Source organism: Hemiscyllium ocellatum, chromosome 17 (assembly GCF_020745735.1).
Source record: "Hemiscyllium ocellatum isolate sHemOce1 chromosome 17, sHemOce1.pat.X.cur, whole genome shotgun sequence".
Taxonomy (NCBI): Eukaryota; Metazoa; Chordata; class Chondrichthyes; order Orectolobiformes; family Hemiscylliidae; genus Hemiscyllium; species Hemiscyllium ocellatum.
The window spans coordinates 29,369,976-29,388,996 of NC_083417.1; the positions used below are offsets into that span (position 1 = coordinate 29,369,976).

The 19,021-nt window shown below is 40.8% G+C and overlaps 1 protein-coding gene across 2 annotated transcripts in view; it reads left to right on the forward strand.

The window, feature by feature from the left end:
* Positions 1-19,021, forward strand: part of piezo1 (piezo-type mechanosensitive ion channel component 1) — a 339,923-nt gene that overhangs the window by 141,681 nt on the left and 179,221 nt on the right. For both annotated transcript variants that reach the window (XM_060838027.1, XM_060838028.1), the window contains exon 3: positions 3,730-3,849. In XM_060838027.1, the coding sequence (XP_060694010.1) occupies positions 3,730-3,849 (120 nt within the window). The remainder of the gene's footprint in view (positions 1-3,729; positions 3,850-19,021) is intronic.

Here is a 19,021-nt window from a genome sequence, read left to right on the forward strand (position 1 = left end):
AACTTCAGTCCCATAGGTGATGACTAATATCTAATCCACGATACTACAAAGACCTGCTGGAGAGGCAAGGTCATTAAGCATGTTCAAGAAAATCAAAAGTCATGGGGAAAAGGCAGGAAAGTGGAATTGAGTGTTATCAGAACAGCCAGTATCTCATTGAATGGTGGAGTGGGCGTGATGGGCTGAATGGCCTGATTCTGTTCCTACATCTTATGGTCTCATGATTCAATTAAATAACTTATCACCACATTCTTGGGGCAACTGGGCGTGGGCACTAAGTCACAAGCAAAGCTTAATCCTGGTTTTAAAATAACAAGTCCCTGATCTATAGTTCAAGGGAAATGGTGGCACAGTAATAATTCAGAGAGCCAGGCTGATGCTATAGGGACATTAGTTCAAATCCCACATTGGCATCTGGTAACATTTGGGGCCAGTTAATAAATCTAGAAAATAAAGCTGAGGATTCTTGTGACACAGTGCTGGTATCCCTCTGTCTGGGCCAGGCTACTGGGTTCAAGTCCCACATGCTGCAAAGGTGTGTGATAGCAACTCTGAACAGGTCTGTAAGAAAATAAAACTGGCATCAGGAATGGGTGAACATCACAGCTACTATTAATTGGCATACAACCCATCTGTACCATTCATGCCCTTTTAGAGAAGGGAGTCTGCCATCTTTACCTGGTCTGGCTGACATGTGACTCCAGACCCACAACAATGTGGTTGACTCTTAATTGCCCCTGACAATTACTTAACAAGACACTACCTTAAGGGGCATTTATGGATGGGTAGTAAATGCAGGCCTTTCCAGTGATGCCTACATAGCATGAAAAAATATTTTAAAAGCACATCAAGGATTATTGCCCATTTGATGTAATATTCAGTAATAAACACCCGCAGCTATTTTTCTGAACTTAGTGCAACTCAGAGGATTCTGGCAGAGAGTTCCAGGAAATATGCTTTGCAAGGTACTTTCTTATGGAAAATTACAGAAACAAAATAAATTAGTGAATGCTGTTGTTCCTCTGGTTGTATCCATTTTCAGATAAGTGGTTGCAGGTTTTGAAGGCAATGAGATTTAGAACTGTTTACAATATTTAAGGCTGTGTTGCTCAAATTTCGATTTATTTTTAGAGATGTGTAAACATCATAAGTTTTTGTTCTTAGTTTAGTTTTCTACCTTTGCCTGAATTAATTCTGGGAAGCTGCAACAAATCCATTTGTCACTTCCACCCCTCTATTAGATTTCCAGGTTATTTTTTGATCTTGGAGTTTTCTGCTGAGTTCATGCCCCAAGCAGAATTCCAGCAGAAGTTGACATTGTCATTACAGTTGCCAGTGCCATGTTCTACCTTTGCCTGAATTAATTCTGGGAAGCTGCAACAAATCCATTTGTCACTTCCACCCCTCTATTAGATTTCCAGGTTATTTTTTGATCTTGGAGTTTTCTGCTGAGTTCATGCCCCAAGCAGAATTCCAGCAGAAGTTGACATTGTCATTACAGTTGCCAGTGCCATGTCTACAGCTTGTCAATATTCACATCCAACTTCTCTGCTGTAAACACCATGTACATTGTACTCATTCTTGGAGTGAACCTCCGTGAAAAAGGTTATGCAGTTGATGGTATTCAATTGACAGGCTGGGTGGGCGTACTTATACTGTACCTGTTTTTTCTTCTTTTTTTTGTGAATAGTGTGGTTTTCTTATTAAGTACTTAACTCTTTGAAATTGAGGAAATCAAAGATGGGAACCATAGCAAGCAGAGAGACCTGGAACAGAGGAGATGAAGATTTTGTTGGGGTGATAGCAGAATTCAAAGGAGACTTGCACAATCGAACAGACAGAAAGTCGGAATGTAGGATTGAGAGCTTGGGGAGCTTTAACATTTGAAAACTGAGTTGGAAGCAATCTGAGGCGAATTTATTTTCAGAAGTAGACACTGATAGAGGAAGGAGTGTATAAGGGGTGAAAGATTCTAGAAATTTGTTATTGAACCTATGGAAATAGAGAAACCAAGCTGAGGTAAATATGCAGCAGTGAATATGGATAGCAGAATTTACATAGAGGGAGAGGTTTAGGGGGAACAGAAGAGAATAGACTGAAATGGAGAGTCAAGTCACAGCGGATGAACTGTTGAATGCTTCAGTTGACAGAAGAAAGAGCAAAGGAGAGATCATTCAGCTATGCCAGAGAAGATCAGAGTTATCTCGAGTCAAAAATTGGAGGAAGAGAAAATGTAAAAAGTGAGATCAGCGTGTGCAGTGGAGAGCATAGGCTCAATTGAAAATTGAGGATACATTGAGGTGCAGAAGAAGACTGATTGGTGCCCAAGGCTGAGTGTAGTAAAGCTGAGAATCCAGAAGTGCACTGTTTTACATTTCCAACATGCCTGTACCGTTGTCATTGATTAATCTATACTTTGTGAATGCAACTTGTACCATTTACCCAAGTCACAGGGCTATCCGAATACACTCAGACTGTTTAGTGGCTACAGAGTGAAGCTGCATCCTGCATACAACAGGAAGGTGGGCAGACAGAAGCATGGGGCTACAGACCTGAGGAAATGGAATGTCTGAAAGTCCAATTTGGGCTGGATGTGTACAAGTTTGAAAATAAACAGCTGTTTATGTGCTAGTCTGGTATCCTATTGGAACAGCTCCAGACTATAAATACTGAGGTTAAATTTTAATTCCCCTACTAGGTAGATAAAAGTAAGTAGCCATTTATCATTTTAAATCTAAACGATTGTTGTGATTTGAAACTTGCAGCTTTCAAAGCCAGAATAAGTGCCAGCGTCATCCATTTACATGAATTGGAGACCTATTATGTCGGTAATGCCTCAATCCAATATTAATCTGTGGTGAAACCGCTATGGTTTTTCTGCTAACTGGAAACAGTTCAACTTTTCCTAAGACAGAGAAACAAGATCAAAACTTTCTTTTGTGGGGGCTAATATATGGAATCTTTCTATCCCAGAGGGAAAAACCAGTAGTTGTTGGAAATGAACACACTGACCTTACTGAAGCTCCACTTTGAGATACACGAGTTGAATCAGCCCAGTATGTCTCATTTGCAATCTTTAACCTTTCTAATTCCCTCTCAGGTGGGACCCATGAAGGATGTTAGTGATTTTCTGCCCCGTATTCTCTCCAGCAGACTCTGCTAAAGCCTATTCTCTACCAATTGCCAATCCTTACCACCTGGCATCTGCTGTCTGACTTCCAGGCCCATTCCAGGTGGAAGTGGTTGGCATTCAAATGTGAACTGATAGTCAGAGATAAAAATACTGTGACCTTCTGCTGCTTTTCTTGTGTGGGAAATCAACTCAACAAAAGGAGTTCCTGTTGGAAAATTAAGTTTTCTCTCTCACCATGGGTTTTTTTTCCAGCACTAAGAGTTGCACCTGGTAATGTACTCTAGGGAATGATTGTACATTGTGAGTGAAGCATGAATAGGTTTATCTGGCTCAGTGAGATTTTCTAGGGAACAGGTACTGCTTAGGCCCTGGGCTATTTACCTAAGCTTCCATCAGGAAATCACCTTGAATTTGGAACCTTAAAGACCATGCAGAAACATTTATAAATGGAGATACATTCATTCAAGGCATGAATTTGTTGAACCTGATTTAATTGATTAAAAGTCTGATCACATTGTTGATTATTTGGAAACTATTTCACAATATCAATTACATGTTTTCCAATTTCAGGTTGTAACTGCCTTTTCTTTCACCAGGTCACACGGGTCGTTTAATTAAAGCATTGCTTGGAACCAGCATTCTCTTCCTCTGCGCACATGGGGGTTTTCAGATTACTCTGTATGTTTTGGCAGATGAAGGTTTGTTGGGAAATAACTGTAAGTACGAATGAATATTAATTTTCCTCCATTGGTAGTGGACTGTGATTTACTGATGTATTTGGTTTTCCATGAGATTCTTAAAGAAATATTCTTGCTTTGGAGAACCAGCCATGTGTTTTCAAAGTATTTGGAAACTTTCTGATGCTGTTCTACTACTGGTGATACCCACAATTGAATTTGAAAATGTGAAAAAAATCAGAACTTTGACCTGCAATAAGTCTTTAAAATAACTCAATCTTTCGTGATGATGGAGCCCAGTCTTATATACATTCTGATTGTATTCTGAGTCTCAAATATTGGAAAATTCATATTTTAGGGTTAGAAAGATGAAATTATTTGTTGAATTCAACTCTCCATGTTGCTTTGGGCATTATTGAGTTACATGTAACACCTAGTTGTTTGGCTCAGTGTTGAATGTTGCTCCTCAGAATACTTTTTTTTGTTAATATTTTCATTGAGAAAAAGATTTTGAATATTTTACAAAATTATAAAGTGACCTCAAAATAGTATAATAGTCTTATAATATAACAACAATAACAGTAAATAAACTATTACTCTACTCCACAAACAATTGAGAAGAAAGAAAAGAATAAAAAGGAAAATAACCTTTGCAAACTACAATTCAATAAATAACCAACACAAAGAAAAGAAACTAAACTGAGTTGAATCAAGGCAAATTAAATTAAGTTACAACACTCAGCAGAATCCCACCAAAGCTCCCCACCACTGGGACCAGCAGTAGGCAAACTCATATTTGTTCAGAATTCTTCCTTCCAGGGTCCCCCGGCCCACTAGACACAACCCTCACAGCTACACAAAGGCCCTGACTAATATAGCCAACAAGTCTGCATCTATATAGTTCAAAAAGGGCCGCCATGTCCTATTAAAAAAAGTTCAATTTTCTAGTGCCCCATACTCGTGAGGAAGTCCAGGGGGATGTGCTCCATAATTAATCTACACCACCCTGAGAGTCCCGGGGAATTCTCCAACACCCAGCTCATCAGAATGTTCCTCTTCGCACAAAATGAAAGAATATTAACAACAATGTCTTCCCATGCACTTCCAAAGAAGGGAGATTTAGCAAACCCAAGAACGCTGGATCTACCTTGACCTCTGTTCCCAAGACCCCTTCCAAAACACTCACTATAGCGTCCCAATACCTAAGAAGCTTGTGGCATGACCACAAGTATTGAGTAAGTAACCAACATCTCTTTTACATTTGGGGCATACTGGGGACACTCCTGTCTTAAATTTCGCAAGCCGCTCTGGTGCCAAATGTGTCCTGTGGAGTATCTTCAGTTGCATAGCCTGCGTCCTATTGCAAATCTAAAACTTCCTTACATTTTCCCATATACTTTCCCATGCCTCTGATGAGATCTCCACCACCAATTCTTGAGTTCAGATTCTGCACAGCCACTCAATGTCCTTCGAGACACTACCTCCTAATAAATAATAGAGTGTTGACCGAGAGAGTACCCTTGGACTGAAGTACTCACCTCTCCGCATCTGACCTTTGGGACTAAAAATGTAGTCTTTTTCTGTATAAAGTCCCTAATCTGAAAGTAACGAAAGAGGTCCCTCCTAGATAGTTCGTATTTCTAGTTCAGCTACTCCAAAGACAACATGACCTCCTCGTCAAATAAATCTCCCAACAGGAGACTCCTTTAGACTCCCAGAGCCTAAAGCCAGAATGCATCAATCCTGTCTGGAACTCTAATATTCCTACAATGGGAGTAAAAGGGGAAGTTTATTGAAAATTGCCCTCACCTTATTGCATCATTCTCCATTTTTTAACCGTGTTAAGGACAATCATCCATAACAGTCCTCATCTTGTCCATAAACAACAAATTAATGAGGGGGCGTTTTGTCTGGGAGGCCTCGATGTCCAGTCAGATTGACCTGGCAAGCCCAATCAGCCACATAGGATAATAGAGAACTTAACTGATATTTCTCAAAGTCTGGGAAATCCACACTTCCCATCCTCTGTGGAAGCTGCAATTGAGCAAGCTTAATAAGAGGCCACCTCAGTTGAAAGAACTGTAAAGCCTCCGTAGTGCTTGCCTAGGCAGCAACAAAGGGAGCATTCACGTGGGATAAAATAAACGAGGAAGAATATGCATTTTGACCAGAGGTATTCTACCCAACCAGGATATCCCTGTGCTGAAGGTTCTGTCTTATCTTCTGTAGCAACTGCACAAAGTTAGCTTTATATAATTGATCGAAGGCCACGATGATTAAAAATGCTGAAATACAGGAAGCCTCCAATTTTATACCCCAAAAACTAAGTAGATTAATCACTTGTATTAAACAGAATATAGATATCATTGGATCAGTTAGCAAGAGAAGAACATCATCTGCATAAAGGTGATCTAATGCCCTCCTGATCTTACCTCTGGGGCAGTTATACTTGGGTCTCTCCAGATGGCCTCTGCCAATGGCTCAATCACTCAAGAATTGGTGGTGGAGATCTCATCAGAGGCATGGGAATGTATCTGGGAAAATGTAAGGAAGATTTAGATTTGCAATAGGACGCAGGCTATGCAACTGAAGATACTCCACCGGGCTCATTTGGCACAGAGCGGCTTGCGAAATCATAATGGTGAAAGGGGGCACCCTTGTTGGCTGCCTCTACCAATACTAAAATGGTCAGACCTTCTACCATTAGTGAACCGCTGCTTTAGAATCACTCACCTGGCAAAAAAAAACCCTCCAAGACCAAACCATTCCAGGACATAAAAGAGGTACGGCCACTCCACATGGTCAAATGCTTTCTCTGCATCCAGGGAGACTACCAAGCCGGAATCAACCCTTGCTGGCATACCTGGACCATGTTTAGTACCCTTCTAATATTATTAGAAGACTTGTGGCCCTGAATAAAACCTGTCTGGTCCTCCTTTATGAAGAAGGGCAAAACTTTCTCCCATCTCAACACCAGCATTTTCGACAAAATTTAAAATTCCACATTTAATACCGATATGGGCCTGTACAATGTACAATCCTCTGGTGCTTCCCCTCTCTTAAGAATAAGAGAAATATTTGCTTCTCTGAGAGAGAGTGGGAGGCTGTCCTGACTGTATGAATATTATACATATCCAACATGGGCCCAGCCAGCATGTTTATAAGCTCCTTATAAAACTCACTCTGAAATCCATCTGGGCCTGGTGCTTTACCCCTCTGGAGCTGCCTCACCACCTCCTGTATCTCTTGAATTGTCAGTGGGGTATTCAAAAGAGAAGCCTGCTCTGAAGTTAAGGGCCTTAAAAAAGGAGTCCGTCTTCACCAATCTGTCCTCAGAGCCCTCTGACTGGTACAGCTCAGAGTAAAACTTCCTGAATGCTGCGTTAATCTTTTTTGGAATCGCAAGTGAGAGTACCAGCACACTCTAATGGATGCTAGATATCTACCCGGTTTATCACCATACTTGAATAACTTCTGTTGTGCAAAGGAAATTTCCTTCTTTGCTGTCTGAGTGAGCGCCGTATTCAGAGTAGCCCTAAGGGCTGTAATCCACTGCAACTTGGTTACAGACGATCTGTCAAAGTATGCTCTCTCAGCTGCGTTCAGCCAGGCCTCCAGCAAATGCTGCTGCTCTCTCCTCTGCCACTTCCGGGTCACCAAGTAAGAAATAATCAAACCCCATGCATAAGCCTTGGCAGTCTCTCAGAGCAGAGACTGCTCTGCTCTCTGGCTGTACCCAAATTAATGTACCGAAAAATTTTAAATTTCCAACAAAAATACTCCATTAACTTGCTATCCTTCAGGAGGAAAGGATCCATTCCCCAATGCCGCGAACCTGTCCCACCAGCACCGGCCTTAACCTCCATGTACATTGCCACACGATCAGAAATGGCCACGTTCCCGATTCTGCAAGGCAGCACCGAATTCAAAAAGGCCAATGGGGCAAAAAACAAATCAGTCCTAGTATAGCACTTATGTGGGTTTGAGAGAAAGATGAAATCCCTACCTTCAGGGTGAAGACATCTCCATACATCCATCAACCCCAGCTCCCTGTTCAGGTCCACCAGCTGCCTGGATTGCAGGGATGTACCTGCAAGGAAAGTATCTTTATCCTCTTAATCAGTGAATGACTCCCCTTAACATTCCAGGTGCACCATTTAACGAACAATTAGCCATAGCCATCCGAAACCGTCCATTATTTCCCCCCCCCCACCCCCGGAGGAAGAACACTACTCATAGTGCACTGAGTGAAAACAATTCGTGTAAACTTGAAAATATAACCACCAAATTAAAACTTCTTACAACTACTTCTACAATGAACCAACATATAACACAAGTGAAAGGAGATCTTCTCCCTTGCTCACAGGGGGCTCTCATACTTCCCACTAACCCCTCTATGACTCCTTCTGGCTGAAGCTGCGCCCTAAACCCAGGCAAAATAAAGTTTTAAAAAAGTTACGTGTGTCTCACAACAAGAAAATTAAAGTGGGCATTCGACCCATCCCATCCATACTTTGACCTTGGGGAATCATAGAGTCAAACCACCCCCCCCCACCTCCCCCAACCAAACCACCACACCCCCTTCCCGTAATAAGAGAGAAAGAAATGAAAAGGATGTGATAGAAAAACAAATGATAAAGGGAGGAGAGAGAGAGAGAGAGAAAGAAAAGGAACCCCCACATATTAAAAAAACCCAAAACCAGGCAAACAAAGTGAACAATACTGTCCATATTATTTGAGCCAGCCAGTCTATTTTAAAGTGTCCAGAAAGTCTTTTGCCTTTTCCGGTTAGTCAAAATTAAACGTGGACCCTCCGTGGCTGAAATGTAATATTAAAACATAGAACAATACAGCACAGAACAGGCCCTTCAGCCCACGATGTTGTGCCAACCATTGATCCTCACGTGAGGTAAACCTAATGTCCGAACCCTCAAATTTCTGTGACCATATGCATGTCCAGCAGTCTCTTAAATATCCCTAATGACCTCGCTTCCACAACTGCTGCTGGCAACGCATTCTAAGCTCTCTCAACAATCTGCGTAAAGAACCCACCTCTGACATCCCCTCTATACTGTCTGCCAAACAGCTTAAAACTATGACCCCATGTGTTAACAATTTCTGCCCTGAGAAAAAGTTTCTGGCTATCAACTCTATCTGTGCCTCTCATTATCTTGTACACCTTCAATTAGGTCCCCTCTTCCTTCCAATGAGAAAAGTCCGAGCTCAGTCAACCTCTCTTCATAAGATAAGCCCTCCATTCCAGGCAGCATCCTGGTAAACCTCCTCTGAACCCTCTCCAAAGCATCCACATCTTTCCTATAATAGGGTGACCAGAACTGAACACAGCATTCCAAGTGCGGTCTAACCAAAGTTGTATAGAGCTGTAACGAGATTTCACAGCTCTTAAACTCAATCCCCCTGTTAATGAAAGCCAAAACACCATATGTTTTCTTAACAACTCTGTCCACCTGGGTGGCAATTTTAAGGGATCTATGTACCTGCACACCAAGATCCCGCTGTTCCTCCACACTGCCAAGAATCCTGTCTTTAATCCTGTACTCAACTTTCAAGTTCGACCTTCCAAAATGCATCACTTCACATTTATCCAGGTTGAACTCCATCTGCCACCTCTCAGCCCATCTCTGCATCCTGTCAATGTCACGCTGCAGCCTACAACAGTTTTCTATACCATCAACGACACCTCCAACCTTTGTGTCGTCTGCAAACTTGCTAACCTATCCTTCAATCCCCTCATCCAAGTCATTAATAAAAATTACAAAGAGTAGAGGCGCAAGAACAGAGCCCTGTGGAACGCCATTCACCGCTGACTTCCAGGCAGAATATTTTCCTTCCACTACCACTCGCTGTCTCCTGTCGACCAACCAATTCTGTATCCAGACAGCTAAATTTCCCTGTATCCCATTCCTCCTGACCTTCTGAACGAGCCTACCATTGGGAACCTTATCAAATGCTTAAGGAATATTGCTGAATATTTTACAGAGTACTGAATATTCAAGTTCCTCAGCCTCCTTTTTACCTCACCAAAGGCCTTCCTCTTGCGGATCACGGCTGCAGAGATGTCTTAGAAAAGCATAATTCATGATCCTTTATATATCAGAGCCTGTGGATTCTTCCCCAGTGCTCTTGAAGCTTCCAGCACCATTTGCTTGTCTCTGTAATGCTGTGTCTGCACTAGGACCAGGCGGGGTTGCTGGTCTGACTCAGGCCTGTGCACTGTGACACACTGGGCCCTCTCAACCTGCACCCGGTCTACCTCAACTTCCAGCATCAAAAACTGCAGGAGCCATTGCTCCATGAAGCCGACAAGCTGACTGCCTTCCTCCTCCTGTTCTGGTAGCCCAATCAGGCAGATGTTCTTCGAACGGCCTTGATTTTCGAGGTCATGAACCTGCTCTACTAAGGCCTGTACCTGCCGTTCCACGGCCTGAATCTGGCCTGCTGAGGAGTATGCCACGGTTTTGGAGGCTGCGGTCTTTTGCTCCACCTCCAAGATATGCTGCCCAAAACACTGGATCTCCTGGTCATGCTTCTGCAGCATGACTGAAATCAGTTCCAGACTGGTCTGGCTGTCCTCCATCGCTGAATCGATCTTCTCTCAGAGTTTCACAAACTCCGAGACCAGGCTCTGCTCCACAGGTAAGTCCCCTGGTGCGTTCGTGGGGGCTGATGCTGCAGCCGCAGGTGTGGCTGTTGTTGCAGGACAGTGCCCTGCTGGTTGTGATCCTCGTGATCCTTTTCCCTTAGTCATTTTCCTTACTTACTTAAATTGACATACAGCAATCCTGGGGATCAAAAACTACCGATTTTTACCACAACGGTAAGAAAGGGAGGTTGAATTCACCACTTTGTCTGGGTTCTGGTGCAGAGCTCAGCAGGGCGTATCTACTAGATCGCTACCATCTTGGATCTCCCTAGAATACTTAAATGTACGGTAAATTCCTAATTCCAACAGTATAACAAAATGTAAACGTCTGTATCGTTGTCCAATGTTATGCCTGAAAAATCGTTCTTAATATGAGTGAAGACAGCAATTGTTGGCAGGTGTTTCACTATGAAGGCCATCATAGTTGAGCCACAGGGGTCAGATGGATACAACCAGGTGATTTCTACACCCTCTTCTGTAACCTGGGAACCCTGGAGTTGGTTATGCCCTCCCCATTAATGTCCAAGCTGAAGAGGAAGTGAATTCTCCCAGTCAAGTTGGGCATCCTCTGCTTTATGACACCAGGTGTTTGTGTTGCCCACAAAGCTCCTTGGAAAGACAAAGTGTTCTTCTTTAATCTTGGTGGCTAGATTTACTCTGTGTTACCCGTTTTAATTAAATGGATGCTCAGACCAATAATGTTCTTTTTGAAGTGCTCTTGCTTCTAAGCAATAGGAAAAGTCTGCCAGATGGTCACCTGCTATTCCTTCCTCTCCCATTTCTTTCGATTTTTGCTAAGTAATTACTGTTTATAAATTGAGATTATTTTTAAATAATGAATCATTACAGAAATGTAGTCAGTAGTTAACAAAATAGGATATTTCTGTTTCTTAGCATAAACTGTTGTGATTAACATGCACATCTTTTTGATTGTTAATCTAATGCATGTTGATTGCCAAAACTATTTAGAATTAGTGAGGCAGACATGGACAAGAATGAGATGTGGGTGGGAGATTTTGAGAGAAGGGACAGCAAGGGGCAGGGGGAGAATGAGGAAGTTTGAACCGTGTTGAAGCTGTACGTGGCAAGAATGCCAGCCATTCAACTACAGTTAATATTGTTTTAAGGAACTCAAAATGTCCTTCAAAGGCTTGAAATGAGTTAAGAAGTAACTTTGTTACCTGTCTTTAATTTTCAGGCACATGATATTTACTTCTGACTGTTTCTGGGTAGTGCTGTTTAGTGTAAGGTCGCAAATGAAACCCCATTGCGGGTGTTGGTGGCGGGGTGGAGCGAGTGGAGAGTGAGTTCGTGAGAGAGAAATACAGAGCTGTTGGCCAGACATCAGTAACAGAGGAATTGCTAAAATCTATTCTAAATAGTGTGACAATTGGATGCTTAGACAAATGGAATTGGAGAATTGGGCATGAATTTATCAAGTGAAATCATGTTTGGCAAATTGCTCAGTTTTTTTTGATGATGCAACTAGGAGAAAAGATGAAGCCAAACCAGTGGATGTATTATATTCAGATTTTCATGAGGTTTTTTGACATGGAGGAGGTTACTAAGCGAAACTGGAGTACCCAAGATTGAGACATATACTGGCATGGATTGAGAACTGGTTAATGAACAGAAAACAGACCCCAGGAAAAACAGGTCATTCTTAGTTTGCAGACTGTGACTTAAAGGTGATTGCAAGGATTGACATTGATATTCTGCCAGAACATTTTGATGTTGATTCAGTGTTCAAAATGGTGAATGCATCATGTTGAAATCCAACTGTATAATTTAGAATGAGTCTTGATCACAAACTAAGTGCTTGGTTAACATCATGGTGTTTAAAAGTCATTACAATTTGTGGGATTGATTGAAGCAGGCAGAGGTAAAATATTGATTCTTAAATGCTATGCTGCAAACAAAAGTTAAAAAAGTCATATGGCCATTTTCTCCCAAGAACATCCATTGTCCCTCCCATTTCAGCCTTCCAAGGCTGCTGTGCTGACTCTGCTAGAGCGATCAAATCTGGGGACATTTCACTGGTGGTGAGTGGTAGGGGATGGTTTAAAGACAACATAATTGTGCCAACACTGGGAGAAATAAGTGCAGTCAAATTAAATATTGAAGTACATAGTGAAACATGAAAGCTAGCAACTCACTAACTTACCAAGCTCCTTTGCCAGCACCTTCCAAATCTGTGACTGAGATTGTCTAGCTACATGGAAACACTACCAACTGAAGGGTCCTCTCCAACTGTCCTACACATCAGCCTGACTTGGAACAATAATATTGTCACTGGCTCAAAAACCAGGAGTACCGTTTTCAACAGCCCTTGTCTCCTGGACTGGTGCTCTTGAGTACCTAACTGTGAGATCTTGGAACTGCAGGGGAATGCGACCCACAAAGCCCCTATTATCTGCAGATCACCACTTGCAATGAGGAGGAACTTGGGAGTGGGGAGGGGATGTGTAGGCAGAACTCACTATAGCCCAGAGTGTCCAACATCCAGGCAGTGTTCCTGCCCAAGCAAATCTGACATCCCAGCTAAGGATTTGCACCTAAATGGGGCAAGATGAGAAAATGGATTGTAAATAAGCATCTTTTTGAAGATAGTCTGTTCCACTAGGTTCTGTCTTGAAACACAGTCTCACAGTACTTTCCAATTGTCTTTTTCCTGTGGTGAGCTGGGAGTACTCACTTGTCAAGTCAGCCTGATCAGGACTGCTGCAAACGCACTGGCATGGGTCTGTAATCCCACCACTTCCCTCTGCACCGCAACCACCCCCACCCCAATCTCAGGAATATAATCGTCTCTCCCATCCTGGGACAACAGTCATCCTTTTCTCCTCATTTGGAATTAAACTCACCCTCGCAGAATGACAAACGTCCCTAGCCTATGACCTGCTTACCCTAAAATCCCACACAGACACACACACAATGCTCTTTGCCCACCTACCCTGCAGACATCCCAAATTCACTCGCTTACTGCTCAATAGAGGCCTCAGATCAGACGGGAACAAGGTCTCAATGTACTCTCCTGAGTTTGGGGGTGGATTGAGAAGGACGTGAGAAAGGAATGAAAGGTGGGGGTAACGGGAAAGGAGGAGATTATAAGTGGGAGGGAAAGGGGACAGAATGGGAAGACTATAATGTTTAATAATAAAATAAGTATATAGAGTCAGAATTGATACAACTAATGGTAATATCACTGTAGTGATTTGTCAATGCTAAATAGCCTTACATTTCATACCACTGTAGCTAAGACTTGGAACTATCTCAGTGACTCTGTGATCTCTGTTTAGAATTGATCAGGAGAGAAACTCTACACTAAGGCATGCCATATTGTGTTTTAATGCTTTTCTTTCCCGGAGTTGGTTGCTGGGCACCTTAAAAACAAACAAATAGTGACAATCAATGTGTGACTTCATTTCAGGGTAATTGATTTTAATAGATCATGATCAAATATTAACCGATGACTGAATGAACAGTTTGGAATGCTGTTGAGCACAAAGTGATATCAAAATTTTCTGATCAAGTAGATTTCTACACATTAAAGATATTAAGGGATTTGGGAATAGTGTGGGAAATTAGAATTGAGATGAAGACCATCAATGACCTCATTTAACAGTGCAGCCACTTGAGGGATCAAATGGCCAATTTCTCCTCCTATTTCATCTGCTCCTAAGCACCAATTCTGCTCATTAAAAAAAAATCAAGGTTTTAGTCAATCATGTGCTTTGAAAACTCAACAATATTGGCAACAAAAGTTTGAATTATTACGCAACTCAGAGCAAGATAAACTCAAATTCATTTATAACCTCCACATTAATCATAATATTTTTAAAAACAATCTGACATTTTCAAAAGCTGTGTTTTATAAGTATCCAGTGAAGAAGTGAACTGTACATCGTGGGAGGAAAATGGATATATTTCTAAATCTTTGCTCGTTCCTGAGCACTTGGGTCAAATGAGGGTGAGTTTGGAATTAGTTAGGGAACAGAAATGCAATTCCTGACCACTCTCGGTGATTCCTATTACGAACATGTGTAGTCAATTGAGATGTTGTTGGTGATCAAATAATTTAGTGCAATTTAGTGTTATTCCTCGGACGTGGGGAGAAAAAAAAAACTGTAGTTGCCTGTCACCCAGGAATGATCGTCCAAGGTTCTTTGCCTTGGGAAGGAGGGAAATTGGCAGAGAAAAGAAAAGCTAACAAATTAGTCCTATCTAATCATAAATCAAGCGTAACTACTTTGGTAAAGAACTTAATGGAAATTATGATCTGCAAAAGACACTTCCTGTTTTTCATCAGCATCTGGCACTTTCACTTACTATCCCACACAATAATCCTATTTATACCAGAACATTGTGTAGCAATGCTGACTTGGTCATTAGTTCCATTTTAACATTATATTTTTGAAATACCATTTTCATTTTTTATCTAGTGCAATGGATACAACAACACTTGGAAAATTTAATATTTAATTAGATCTGTGAATGTGCAATTGTTCTTTCATTAATTATACTTTTTTATTATAATGTCTGGTGCTCAAATTGCCAACATGTTATAGTGGGAAAGGTGCTCATTGCTGTCACCATCTGTGATATAGTGTTGCCAAATGGTTGGAGATGCTTCACATAAATTCTCTGACACCAATCCTCCTTTTTGGTGTTTATTTAAGCCACTAATATCAAGTGGGGAAGGATGCCCACAAAAAGTCTTTGACAGAAATTGGGTTCAATCTTGAGAAGACATAGAAGGTGTATTATGTTGTACTTATTATCCTGTTACATTATATCTTAGATTCATGATATCTTGCAATACATCAAGCTCAACTTACAGTCAGTGCACACTACTGTTAATGAAATACTCTGGTACAGACAGGACTACACTGGACATGACAACTCTGGTTCATCAATCATAGAATCTTGGTAGTGTGAAAGCAGGCCATTTGGCCCATCAAGTCCGCATTAACCCTTTGAAGCGCATCCCACCCAGACCCAGACCCCCTACTCTACCCCTGCATTTCCCATGGCTAATCCATCTATCCTGCACCTCCCTGGACACTACGGGCAATTTAGCAAGACCAATTCACTTAATCTGCACATCTTTGGACTATGGGAGAAGACCAGAGCACCCGGAGGAAACCCATGCAAAGTCACTCGAGGATGGAATCCAATCCGAGTCCCTAGTGTTGTGAGGCAGCAGTGCTAGCCACTGAACCACCATGTTGTTCTGTGCCAGTTAGAATGCTGATTAACTCCTACCAAGAGCAGTTTATTATATCCCGAAAGGAGCTTATTTCATGATGTCAGTTAACCCTTTAATGTGCTAACCAACATAAACAACACTTTAGCATGCCTCATTAGCAACATTCTTGCATTTGGAGTCATGAATCATAAGTTTAGTCACATTACACTGTCTCAAGCACAAAATTGAGGCTGAGATGCTGTCTTTCAGATGAGAAACGTGTAATCTGTCCTGTCCTGTGGATATAAACATTCTTATGACTGGGAGGTTTTCATCTATATTTTATGTACGCTTGACCCATTAACAACATAGTAACGCTTTCAAGTTGGGCTCCTTAGGGTTCATTTAAGGACTTGTCAGCATTATTAATGGAAAGCTTACTGGTTAGAGGTCTCGTCATTGTGTACTCTTTCTGTAAGTGCTGCACATATTTCTTTTTAACACTTTCCTTCCACACGCTTTCCTTTCACCATGGGCATGGCCACTGAGAGAACCTACAATGCAGCATTTGCAGACAGTACACACGATGTGTAAGGTTTAAACGATCAACTGAGAGTCTTCATGAAGGCTCAGTTCTGAAAGGAATGTCAAACAATTTGCTTTGATATCTATGGAAATGTTACATTAATATTAGGAAACGTTTGTTTTTTGTAACGTGATTTTTCCGTATAATGTTGAGTGTGATTAAAAAAAATCTTACTTAAGATAAGATGTTGTTGGCAAGGCTGATTATAATTCATAGTTCTCCTTGATAAGGTGATGATGAACTGTCTTCTTAAATTACTGCAATCTGTTGGCAACAAGATGGCTCAGTGGTTAGCACTGCTGCCTCACAGCACCAGGGACTCAGGTTTGATTCCACCCTCGGGTGACTGTCTGTGTGGTGTTTGCATGTTCTCCCTACGCCAGTGTTGGGGGTTGGTGTGGACTTGAAGAAATGAATAGCCTGTTTCCACACTGTAGGGATTCTGTGGTTGCATAGTTCTGTTAAGTACAGAGTTATAAGATTTTGATCCAGTGATAATGAAGTACTATAGACTACTTTGAGATGATGTTTGGCTAGAATTGTCGGCTCTGGTTAGATGTATTTATAGAAACATTTTAATTTCAAATAACCTTTCCCGATCAAATAAACTTTTTTCCTCCTCTTCAAGAATTTTATCATGAATAAACAAAAGTATATAAAGGAAAAAAACCCTATGATTTTTCTCCTGGGTAACTCAACCATACACAGGAGATTACTTTTCACATTTGGAAGCCTCCAAGACAATCTTGGAACTGGCAATTGTATGTGTCTTTCAGAGAAAACCTGGATGTGATGATATTCCCACTTACCTGCAGTTATTGGATGTTTTAGTTGGTTTATCAATGACTTCCTTTACTGGAGATTTGTTTTATGTATGCTTTACAAAACAATACCACTCATTTTAAATACTCTGTTCTTTTTTGTTCATGCTTATCTGTATGTATTTTTTAAAAACCGAACAGTTTCAACTTTTCAAATGACATGACCTTTGTGAACTATTTTAAACAACTTTACGACATTATGCCTTTATTTGCTGTTAATGAAAATTTGTTGTTATAAAGTCATGGTTGGTTTATGTTATTATTTGTAATATTTAAACCATTATCTTTATTCATCACATGGTTTGCACTTGACATAGTGAAAGTTTAGTAGAGAAGAGATTTTTTTGCAAATTGGGATCAGGATAAAATTGTAACAATAATTTGAAGGAGAATAAATTAGAGAAATTAATTAGTGCAAAACCCAGGAATACCAAGAGAAAAGACACAATTAGCTAGTTAGAACATGTTGAAATGTGGATAAGCATGAAGAACTAAAAAAGATTCACTTAAGAATTGGCTCCAAATGAATTTGTTGACCTTTGGTCTTTTAGTTCAAAACCATTTAAGTATTCCCAGCCAAGAACCTGAAAACACATCATCTGATTGTTGTTGATTCTACTTTTCCATATCTGAGTTCTTATCCATTACTCTCCAGTCAGCTGTTGAACTTATGAAACAATATTTCCTTTGTCACTCAGAATGTAGTCAAAACATGTTTAAACAATCCGATTTTGAATGGATGCCATGATATTGGTTAGTGCCAAATCCCAATCACAATTTAATTTGGGACTCTCTAATTTAAATATTAGTTTCAAACACTTAAGAGGCATTTTCCATTTTGCTCCGATGTCACATTGCCAGCCAGAAGCCTCCTTTACTCCATTTAAGAAGCCATTCCAACATATGATAATGACTTTGACATGTATTCGTGGACACTGGGAAGCGATGCGGCATGACTAGTTGGAGTGTCCGTGCTCACCGAGTGGAGATTGAATTGTCAACACACTTTGATCATTACTTGGAGATGGATAACATCACAGGCATTGTTGTCTTTTTTTTAAACAAGTCTTGCATTTATAAATAAAAGATGAGGATAGTCTTTATTTACACTGCCAAATCCTTCCAAAGCATCATATGCCAAAGCCATTGGCAAGATCAATCAGTCTTTTGTGGGCTGATGCATTTTCAAATGATTTAGGATTTTAATTTATTATGATTCACTTAACTCAGATTAACGTTGGGAAAGGAGAGAGTGGCACATGAAAATCCCACACTTTTATCATCATTAACTTGCACCATTCACTATTCAGACCAAACTGTAATATCCCTCCTCTCACTTATCTCTTCACCCTTCAGGCTCTCTGCCTGTATTCCTGATGAAGGGCTTTTGCCCAAAACGTCGATTTTACTGCTCCTCGGATGCTGCCTGAACTGCTGTGCTTTTCCAGCACCACTCTAATCTAGGCTCTGGTTTCCAACATCTGCAGTCATTGTTTTTACCTAGTAATATTCCTTAGGCTTATAAGCACCAAAGTATTAGCCATTTAGAGCTAAACATGAGAAGTTTTTTACTGTAATCTTGGATAATGAGAACCAAATCTTACAAGTAAATATATATACACAAGTGAAAATATATGTATATTGTATTGGAATTATCCACAGAATAATCTTACTGTGGCATGTTAGGTTATTTAAAAAGGATATATAGATTGGCATGTGGCTTCTAGTGAGTAAGGAACCCCATAAAATGGCACAGAAAACAAATACAAACCATTTCATATCTTTATCTTGGATTCAGGTGAGCCACCTCAATGGTATATTGGATGCATAGATTGTATGGTAGGGACTGTATGGAGAGCATGGGCATCTGTCCTTAACAAAATCTTCTAAAGCATTTAAACTAGTGTGAGAGGGGAATGGGAATCAAATCAATAAGTCAGCATGTGGAGTGA